Source organism: Syngnathus acus, chromosome 3 (genome assembly GCF_901709675.1).
Source record: "Syngnathus acus chromosome 3, fSynAcu1.2, whole genome shotgun sequence".
NCBI lineage: Eukaryota > Metazoa > Chordata > Actinopteri > Syngnathiformes > Syngnathidae > Syngnathus > Syngnathus acus.
The window spans coordinates 15,911,998-15,922,588 of NC_051089.1; the positions used below are offsets into that span (position 1 = coordinate 15,911,998).

The window sequence follows — 10,591 nt, forward strand, 5'->3', positions numbered from 1 at the left end:
CCAGCCCACCCTACTTCGTAGCAAAGTGACTAGATTTGAGCAGAAGGGCGTGACTTAAGTGACTTAATAATTAATTATTTGCGAACGATACAAAAAAACTTGGAATTGAGTAAAATGGAACGGAGTGGCAATTCTATTGAATGTACTGTACATGAATGTTTGAGGCAGTCCAACAAAATCCCGGACGATTTTTGAAATTCCCCCCGGATGTTTTTTTAGGGCTCAAAAGTAGGACATGTCCGGGGAAAAGGAGTGGGGAGTCATATGACTGTCAAGAATTAAGTCACAGAATTAGAGATACCTACAACTGTATTATAAGTATTTGTATGAGTGATATCTACAATGTCATTTTGACTATACATAATTAAAGTCATTCATATATTCACGTAGATGTCTACAGATAATTATGTGAATTTTAAATATCGGTAATGAGAAATTTAATTCCCACCAATGACCAAATTGTAGTCTGTCCTCTGCAAAAATGTGCAAAAATTTGTTTTCGATAGAGATCTCTAACTCCAATTCAAAGTACCAAATGTAATTTTGACTATTACTCAATAATAACATTGTAATAATTATATAATTTTTTTAGCTAATTTTCACAAAATTAAACATAAGAACAAAAACAAAGCAATTATGTCTCTGCCGTTGGTGTTAATTTGTGGAATAATTGTGAAATTTGAAAAGGTGCAAATCACCCCATGTGTTCACAAGGTTGTTTAAAGTTATAGTGGCGCCAAAATACTATATAAATCAGCTATTGATATGAATAATATATGTCTGCATGATGAATCACTTGAGGTAAATCTATTATACAAGTGTAAATTATAAGCACAGGTGTGTAAGGCTTTTGTTTGTTTTCCTGCAGATAGCAAGTAGAACTGAACAAGCTACTTCTTATACTTGTGATTAAGAGCATTTTTGTTCATAAATAAGATAATAGTGAACCAAATTGATAGCAGTAATACATATAAAACAATGAGGTAGAACTAGCTAGGTGACTGTACTTCTTCCTACCACTGTTGATCTGAAACAGAGGGGCGGGGGGGGGTTGCTAATGGGACGTCAAACGCTTTGTGTGGCGGGCTCCATCTAGTGTGGAAACTGAGAAGTGCAACAGAGTTGAGCTCAAGCTTCTTGTGCGGGCCATATTCAATTATGTTTTCAGAATTTGCTGCGGGCCAATAAAAACTGGACCGCGGGCCGCAGTTGGCCCGCGGGCCGTAGTTTGGAGACCCCTGCTTTAGGCTGTTAAGGCGTACCTAATGTGGGCCCGGAATGAATTGCTCATGTCTGGATTCAGGCTTGATAGTGCAAATCGAGTTGTAACATTAAGGCCTTATAACTTAACGTTGCAAACGTGAACACAAAAGTTTTTTTTTTTCACAACTCTTCGTGTATGTTATCCTGACGGCAACTGTTTGCTTGTGCTTGTGTGTGGTTTGCTTCAAGCTCTTGACTGGTTGCTGCCGTTTCAGTGCTCTGAGGCGCGTCCTGCTCGGCGGAGGTGAAGTCGTTGCTCGCCTCCTCTTCGGCTTTCTCTTCTACTAATTTCTCGCTCCCCGTACAGAGCCCACTGGAACTATCTCGATTATTTTTGCACGTTGAGGTTCTCACGGTCGTGGGCTTCCAGTAGTCGCGGAGCTTCGACTGTATCAGAGGAGGATTGTGTGTTAAAGAATTTCAAAAAAATAACTACATACGTGCGTAAATATTAAGAGCCAGGTTCCGAAAGTGTACAAGTGATGTAAGAGCGCGGGGCAGGTTTACATTGAGAGGCTGCATGCGATGGAGGATCATCTGCCACTTGGTTTCAATCCTGGCTAGCAGATCCTTCACCTGGAGGACGGAGGTGCAAGCCAGATGTGTTATCATGCAACATGAAAACAAAAAACGATACAACATCTAACATGACAATCAGAGCACCCACCTTACTCCTGTACAGACACGTTTCGCTCTCTCTCATGCGACACATGACGTGCGCTCTCAGATCCGACGAGAGAGCAAGCAGATGCACCTGAGGGGGAAACAAAACGGGGGCACGTTAGCGTGACTGCGATGCAAATGTAGAGCCGCTCGTACCTTCTGATGTGTTGGGAAGGAGTGGAAATTGGAAGCTTCGTTGGTCAAGGTTAGGAGGCTGTAGCAAAGGTAGTAGGACTGCAACACAAACATTTTACAGATTGAGGACATTGGAACTTTTATCAATTGTTTAATACAGTTAAAAATGTATCCGAGGTTTTATTTCATCACAATACAATTCTGTGCTCTCACCTGCTGATCCAGAAACATCAAGTCCTCCTCCGTGGAACTCACGCTGGAGGTGTTCCGAAAGAAACGGCGGAGGGAGGAAGGTGCCATAGCAGCCACGTACGGCTTGAGCGCGGTGAGCTAAGCGGAGGACATGACGACGGATTACTGACGACATTGAAGGCGACACCCAAAAAAATTCTATTGAAATTACAGAAGAGAAACAACCACCTTGAATTCACTTCCCGTTGGTCGGTATCTACTTGTGCCGTCTAAGAGTTTCGAGATCATCGAGAGACTAACGTGCCGTCGCAGGCATCTGCCCCAAAAAAAAAAAAAAAGTGATTGGACTGCACTATTTCAGAATCAAGGCTCTACCAACGAACTTCCATACTTTCCGCGAATGTTGTCAGCCAGCAGTCGAACCAGAAGACACATGTTGTGGTGGTCGTCGGTCAGCTCGGTGAGGGCCTGGCACATTCTGGGGATCTAGACCCAAAGATTAAAATTGGAAATGTAACGACGTCATAAATAGCTGGCAGGCCGCAATTGGCCCACAAACTATACTTCGGGTACCTCAGGGTACAAATAACAATGTACCTTAAATTAAGCATCTATTGCAGCGAGTGTTCAACTGACCATGGTGTCCCAGTCCCTGATGTTGTCCACAATCGTATTGAGTAGCTTGTTAATCTCCTCGCCAGCCATGGGGATGAAGTTCGGGTCCAGAGCCACTCGAGCCATCAGCGTCAGCAGCAGGAGCAGCTCGTAGTCGCTGTACGCTTTTGGGCACAAGCTCAAGCAGTATGAAAGGTACTGCAAAAAAACAAAACAACAATGGGTGAAGTGTGTGCTGTAGTTTCTCAAGGACATTTTGGCCATCTTTAATCACCTTCAAGATGTTGTTGCAGTTGTGTTCCGGGAACGTGTTCCATTCTTTGTTGTGAGGGGGACGTTCACCTTGAATGCTGACGTTCTTCCTGTATCAAAAGCAAAACACAAAGTGTCACACTAAAGTTCTTCAAAATATAAGAGCTGTCGTGCATTTGTGATCGAGAGCAAAATTTACAGCAAATCGCCCTCGGTGAACGCGGGCTGCAAGTTTTCAAACGGGAAGAGCGTCACGAATGCGACGCCCATGTTCATCAGCGCCAAGGTCACATCAGCCAATGCGGGCACCCACACGGTAAACACGTGGCTTTGGTTTTTCACTGAGAAAGACGGCGACGGCGTTAAGTGTGTGATATGGTCGATAAAAGAAAGTTCTCTAAATTTAAATAAAAAGAATAAAGTACTGACCGATATTACAGGCAGCCGATTTGGCGATGTCACGGAGAGCCTGCAGCATCTTTTCAGACAACAACCTCTTAGGATGCACCGACATCATCTGACCAGAAGAAAACTATGACTCGGTGCTTCGGCGCTTCGTTGACAGCGAGCAAGTGGGGCCTACCTTGAATAGAAAATTGGTGATTTGAGTCGGGCACGGCGAGTGAGAACAGTAAGCTTCCTGGAACAAGCCGTTATTCACGTGCAGTTCTAGCTGAGCCGGGCTGGACCTGACCAGAGAGGACAGAGGAACGACATTACCGTTAAGATCTTTTGAATTTGAGGGCGGGTAAAAGTCAGCTCACCAAAGCAGCGGTTTCTCCGCCGTGTTCTGCGGCTTGGCCGTGCATTGTCTGAGCTGCAGAGAATCCTGATTGAAGATCTGACCAAATTTGTCAAGGTGGAACGCCACTTCTCCGGGAGGCGTCTCTCGGTTAGCACAGCTGGAGTTCAGCGAGTAGCGCTGCAGGAATTTCCTGGAGTGGGGGAAAAAAAATTTGCGACCATGATCACAGAACCAAATTATGACCGTCCTGTCTGACTGAATCAGATGACCCAGAAAAAAAATTGCTACGCTAAAGCGGCTAGCGTGCTTCCAGGGTGTCGTACTGTTGTTCGCTGGAGCAGTCGTTGCGATTCTCCTCCTGCTCGTGGTATTCCGCCACGCTCAACAGCTCCTCGTCGCAAGAGGTGCGGAGCTGCCCCTCGTTCTCTTTTGCCCTGTTGGTGAAAAAGTGTTAGCGCTCCATTTCTTAAAACAAGCAGCCAAACATTCAAGATTCGCTTACTTCTTTTGGGTGTCCATCTCTTTCAGAATCTGGTCCAGGCTGTTCCTGTATGAGCTTCTTCTGACATTTGGCTGACGCAAAAACACACATGTAAGCAATCCAAAGAACTCTAAAGCAGGGCGGTACAGAAAAGTCTCTTACAGCTTTAGAGGTGTCGTCGGAAACGGCAGGTGTGCTCGGCTCCGAGAAGACGTCGCCCTTGTCCGGTGTTGCTGAGTCCTTGCGAACGCGATTCATGATCTCCTGCAACGACGGAAGCTCCTCCTCATCGCTGCTTCTGGACGTGTGGCTTGATTCCAAATCGAAAGCAATACTCAGACTCAGGTCCAACGAATCCTCTTTATTCTCGGGTGGTTCGCGTTTGTTGCTCCTCTTAGTCGGTGGAGAGCGGGGCGATGCGGAAGGTCGCTTGGCTTTGTTTTTGTCGTCATGCTTAAGGCTCCCGTGTGTCGAGTGCCCGCATGACCGAGGGACATCCCAATCTTTGGACTTAGCACCTATGGACTTGTTAGTGAGCCTTACTAACGACACATAGCAATATGGCAGGGAAATGTGAACGTGATTAGATGAGATGGGAACTTTGGCAGGACAAGTGCCTCCAGCGTCTTCACCTTTCCTACAAGAGTTCTCAGAACTCTGGACGGCAGGTTTGCATCGGGGCTGTCTTTTCTCGGTCTCCTTGTCCGTTTTGTTCTTGGCGGTCTTGAGCGCGGGTTTGAGGATGACGTTCGGGGTGAACAATTGGTCATAGTCGTTGGGAACGGTCTTACTGCGGTGGTGTGTTTTTTTCCGTTTTGCCGGAGGAGTACTCAGAGAACAGTCTAACTTAGAGGGCGACTTGTGAGGACTGTGGGGATGTTTGCGTTTCATGGTCTTGAGCGACGAGTCGAAGGAACTGTGCTGGGATTGCCGAGGAGGGCGACGGTGAACTGGCTTGCTGTGTTTTGGTTGGACGTCAGCATTTGTTTTGTCTCTTTTGTCGCGTCCCGCTAGCTTGAAAGGGTCTTGTTTGGAAAATGACCTCAACTGGATAATGTTGCCGTGATTGGAATGTATTTGGAGCTGCCTGTCCCCTAAAAAAGGCTGTTTGGTCACAGTAGGTTTGGTCGGCGCGGTGGCTTTGCAATTGGGCGACGGTTCCGAGCATGAAAGCCGTTCATTTGCAATTGCGGGCTGCTTCGACGAGTGCGTTGGCGTTGGAGGCTCTGCTCGGACGCAGGGCTTCTTGACGCTGGCGTCGTTCTCCTCGCTCTCCCTGTGGCGCTTTTGAGAGGCGTGGTCCATGCTCACAGCTGAAGACCAACAAAATCACAAAATGGTTTCTGGGATTGTAGCTCATCTCTTTTTACCAGCTACTGATGTCTGAAATACTACCTGGAATGGATTTTTCACTTGAAAGTTCCTAAAAGAGTAAATAAATAAAATTATATATTTTTAGGCCAATTCCAAAAACATTTTTACTCATGATGTACCTTTATGGACAGTAGTTTATGTACAGAGGAACTACACGAGAACACCGCTGCCATGGACTTGTGCTCTCTCCCTTTATGAGGTGAAAGAGAGTGGGGGCTGAAATCCTTCTTGCGATGAGAGGATTCAGCTCGGCAAATACTCGGTCGATGGACTTGCGCCCCATCATGTTTCTTGGCACCGGCGACTGGAGGTTGGGGCCTGGGCACGACGCTTCGTTGCAACCCCGACAGCGACTTGCAGTGCTCCGGACGGTTCGACTCAGATAAGCAAATTGGCGTCAGACGAACTGATGGCTGCAGAGGCGAGCTGTCGTGCGGCAACATTCTCCTGCGTGGGGCTACGAGGCGATTAGCGATTTGTGAGGGTTTCATTGGAGTTTCTAAAACAGAAGAAAAAACATGAACTCCATGAAGAGCATTCATTGACCTTAAGTGATATTTGCATATTATAAAGAAAAAAATCAGGATTACAATGACAAAGAAACTAAGACTATTTCTTTAACCTACTTTTAATCCTTGGGGAGCAGTATTCTGCATTCTTACATATCCTGTATCCATAAAAAAAAGTACGTTACCAAAAAAGTCAGAAAATAAACGACTGTTTCGGCTAAATAACGTGGGACTCAGCATGTTGTTAATTTGTCGTTTTGACTGTCTTTGTTCTTGTACTTTGTCATTTTTACTTCTTGTAAGCAGCAATTACAAATGAGATGCGCTTGTCAGGGGGGAAAAAGAAAAAGTAAAAAGTCATCCCGCACGAATCGAACGTCACGAGAAGCCTGCACACCTCCCATGTTGCGTCTTCATAGCCAATTGCAGCGTGCGACGGATATGTTTTGAAGTGTTTATCAAGTACGTACCAAAATGAAGCACAAGCACGTAAGCTAACACTCGCTGCTAACCTTCAACCGCCAAATTAACTCTTCAATGTGATGATAAGAAAGCCCTTTTGTCAGTTCAATTTTGCTTCACATCTCGTAGATGGAATTAACTTGAAAATCACATGCACCGACATACGAGGAAATGCTCTATGAAAAGAGCTAACGCTAATAATAAAACGCGATTTTTAATGATTTTCGCACGCTTACTCACCAAGTATCTCCTTTGTTTTCAGGTCCATTTTTCATTTTGAAGGTAAAATAGTCATTCGTTATCGTCATGTATTAATGGCAGCAGACGTAAAGACAAAAGTGGTTTTCAGGGCATTACGCGCCCGAAGTCATCGAACATTATGGCAGGGGTGTCCAAACTTTTTGCAAGGAGGGCCAGATTTGATAAAGTGAAGGGGCCCGGGGGCCAATCGTTTTTTCGGACATTTTTTAACTACAAAAACGTCATGCAAATACACACTGTTATAAAACAAATTTCATTGTCACAATTGTCTTTATTTTTCAAATGACAAAATAACCAAATATGAGTCACGCAGGCAGATGTGAACAACTCTTAAAAACACAAATTCTGCCTTTCATTCATATCTGAAGAGTCAGATAACATTGAACAAACTGTATGAAATACCTTAAATTTACACGAGTTTAAAATTACTTTTGCCTCATGAACATTTTAAACGGGAGTTATAAGTAATGCAAAGTTGTCTGTTATTATTAAAACTTAAAACTAGTGAATTTTGCTCTTGTCATTTACATTATCTTTCAGAAAATAATAGTTTGTGTCAGGTCTAGAGGTCCATAACATCAACAGTCTTAACATGGCCACTTCGTAGCTTGCTTTTGTAATATTTATTTTTGACTCACAGTCCCGTGTGAAGAATCGCTGTTGTGATGCCAGTTCAGCTTGGAGCTGCTTCACTTTATCAGCGCGGTCACTCCCTGTTAGCTGGTCGTTTGTGTTCGCATGTTTAGTCTGAGTGTCTCTTTAAGTTGAAATCCTTAAACAAGGCAACCGTCTCTTTACAAATTAGACAAACACAATTGCCTTGATTTTCAGTGATGTACAGTAATCCCTCGCTACATCACGGTTTGTTTATCGCGGTTTCACTACATCGCGGATTTTTTTCCCAAATTGAAAAAAAGAATTAAAAGTCAAAATAAAACTTCTAAATTGAGGAATTATGGCACAAAACTTGCCCACACGCCAGCAGAAGGCAAGGAGTGCCCACACAATTGCAGTGCGTACACTTGTACCTTTAAAAAAAAAAAAGGTTATTATAAGAGTTCTAAAAACATATTTACAGTGTTGTACCTTGTTATAGAAAATTGTTATAATAAGAGTTCTAAGAACATATTTACTGTATGTACACTTCTACCTTGTTATAAAAAAATGTATAATAATAAAAGTTGTTCTAAAAACATATTTACAGTTTGTGTTAAGAATTCTCCATGTTATTTATGTTATTCAGCCATGCTTTGATTTGAGGTAGGGTGATTTATTTTGAAGGCCGTTTTCAGGCGATACCACTTCCTTTTTTACGTTCTTGTACATATGTCGGTTACAGTGGTACAGGAGTCATTGGCGATGTAAGTGTGTCTCCTAACAAGAGAAATGAATGATCACATGTGTCTAACCTTTAGGACAATGTAGTATTGCTCCAAATGTTCGTTTAATTTCCTTTAGAGGTCCGTTTGCGCGTGTTAGCACGATCGCGAATTAGCATCTTTCCGCTAACTCGTTAGCCTGCCCAGTACTTCTTCTTTGCTGCGGGCCAATAAAAACTGCAGTTGGCCCGCGGGCCGTAGTTTGGACACCCCTGTATTATGGGCTTACATCGAAGATGGTTATGAGGAAGGGATGGTAACTGGTGTGGTGTTTGTCGACCTCTCAGCTGCCTATGATACAGTCAACCACAGACGTCTCCTCAGCAAGATCCTGGAGACCACAAGAGACATCCGTCTGACAGAGCTGATTGAAAGCATGCTTGAAAACAGGCGCTTTTTTGTTGAACTTTTTTTTATCCGGATATCAGTGGCCTAGTGGTAGAGTGTCCGCCCTGAGACTGGAAGGTTGTGGGTTCAAACCCCGGCCGGGTCATACCAAAGACTATAAAAATGGGACCCATTGCCTCCCTGCTTGGCACTCAGCATTAAGGGTTGGAATTGGGGGGTTAGATCACCAACTGATTCCCGAGCGCGGCATGGCTGCTGCTCACTGCTCCCCTCTCCCCCAGGGGATGGATTAAAATCACACGGGGATGGGTTAAATGCAGAGGACAAATTTCACCACACCCAGGTGTGTGTGTGACGATCATTGGGACTTTAATCTTTAATCTTAATCTTTAATCATACGGAGGCCGCCATTACAGATGCGCTTTCTTCTCTGCTGTTCACTTCAAACACGCTCCATACGAACACAATGCTCTCGTATCAGACGCTTGCTCGATCACCTGCTCGTTTGCTGTCACAATGTACCCTACACAAATCCGAAACATTTCTTCGCTATTGAGTTTGCTACCGCATGCGCAGTGATACTGACCGGCAGAATAACATCCGGTTGTTCCCAAAGATGATCTTTTTTCTGAAATAATTTTACGTTGACGGACTTAAGTAGGAGTCAAAATTTGGGTGCGTATTATACATGGGTACAGGCTTTTTTCCAGCATCAACATGCCATTTTTAGGGTGCGTATTATACATGGGGGCGCATTATACATGGAAAAAAACGGTAAAATGTTTCTTTCGCACGCATGTAGACAACTGCCATGCAAACCAAAAAGGACGCTCCTGTCAATATCCTGCCATTCTACGACACTGTCAGGTGTTGGGATTATTATTGATCACTTTTGTATTTTATAGTATTGAAGTTTCCATTTTTGTGTAGAAAAAAAAAAAAAAGTCACATCTGTATAAGTTATTCAAGTGATGGGGTGCCACGGTGGAGCACTGGTTAGCATGTCCGCCTCAAAGTTCTGAGGTGCAGGGTTCAATTCCAGCTCTAGCCTTGCTCAAAAACTCCCCTGTAATTGCTGCCTTAGCAAGCCAAAACTTCACATTAATATATAGTCATAGCATAAAAAGAGCTATCTATATGATATTCTGGTCGACATATAGCGCCTTCTAGTGGTGACAAGAAATGCCATCTTTCCATTTTAATGTATTTACGGACTATAAGCCACACCGGACTATAAACCGCACCAGCTAAAATCCGGGGATATTTCAGTTTTTTTCTTATATAAGCCGCACCAGACTATAAGCCGCACGTGCACACAAGTTTTTTACAAAGAAAGACAGTACACAGAAAGCCTTTTTAAAGTTTTAATAACATACTTTAACATGTCTTTCTAAACATTGCCTGTGACGCAGCAGTAGTACCGCAGCAACACGGAAGTGTGCACGCGAGTTATTAACAAAGAAAGACTGGACACAGAAAGCTTTTTTAAAGTTTTAATAACATACCTTAACATTTCTTTCCAAACACTGCCTGTGACACGGCAGTAATACCGCAGCAACACGGAAGTAACACAGCACTAATAGGGTTTGATTAAATAAAACATACCGGTAAAAGTCACTGAGACGCGGCGGTAACACAGCAGCAACACGGTAGCACAGCACTAACAGGGCTGATTAAAAAAGCATACAAGTAAACGTAAAAAAAAAGAGCTTCATCGTCTTCATCTTCCTCCTGTGCATTGAAACCATCGAAGTCTTCCGATTGGAATAGCGTTAGTTATCCTTTGCCACACACTTTCTCAGTATCTCTTTCGTCGTCGGTTTTATGCATTTCTTCTAGCATTTTCCATGATGGTCTGTTCATGCTAATTTTATTCATGCACGAAGCGCTAAATTACATTAAACTAGCGAGC

At 43.7% G+C, this 10,591-nt stretch overlaps 1 protein-coding gene across 1 annotated transcript; it reads right to left on the reverse strand.

The window, feature by feature from the left end:
• Positions 1-1,294: 1,294 nt before the first annotated feature.
• LOC119120882 (SMC5-SMC6 complex localization factor protein 2-like) lies at positions 1,295-7,076 on the reverse strand. Its single transcript, XM_037248109.1, has 20 exons — positions 6,932-7,076; positions 6,347-6,387; positions 5,840-6,219; positions 5,742-5,769; positions 4,509-5,659; positions 4,368-4,438; positions 4,189-4,299; positions 3,885-4,055; positions 3,704-3,809; positions 3,550-3,637; positions 3,320-3,461; positions 3,143-3,230; positions 2,890-3,066; positions 2,645-2,739; positions 2,482-2,569; positions 2,275-2,391; positions 2,083-2,160; positions 1,931-2,017; positions 1,771-1,839; positions 1,295-1,650 (listed from the first exon to the last, which is right to left on the reverse strand). The coding sequence occupies exons 1-20, from the start codon at positions 6,997-6,999 to the stop codon at positions 1,384-1,386; spliced, it is 3,423 nt and encodes a 1,140-aa protein (XP_037104004.1). The 5' UTR covers positions 7,000-7,076; the 3' UTR covers positions 1,295-1,383.
• Between the last annotated feature and the right edge of the window lie 3,515 nt (positions 7,077-10,591).

Coding starts and splice junctions, on each gene's coding strand:
- LOC119120882 (XM_037248109.1), bottom strand. CDS start 6,999: ATGACGATAACGAATGACTATTTTACCTTCAAAATGAAAAATGGACCT. Junction 6,388..6,931: donor GAAAACAAAGGAGATACTTG/GTGAGTAAGCGT, acceptor TTATGGATACAG/GATATGTAAGAATGCAGAAT. Junction 3,231..3,319: donor TTCACCGAGGGCGATTTGCT/GTAAATTTTGCT, acceptor CTTTTGATACAG/GAAGAACGTCAGCATTCAAG.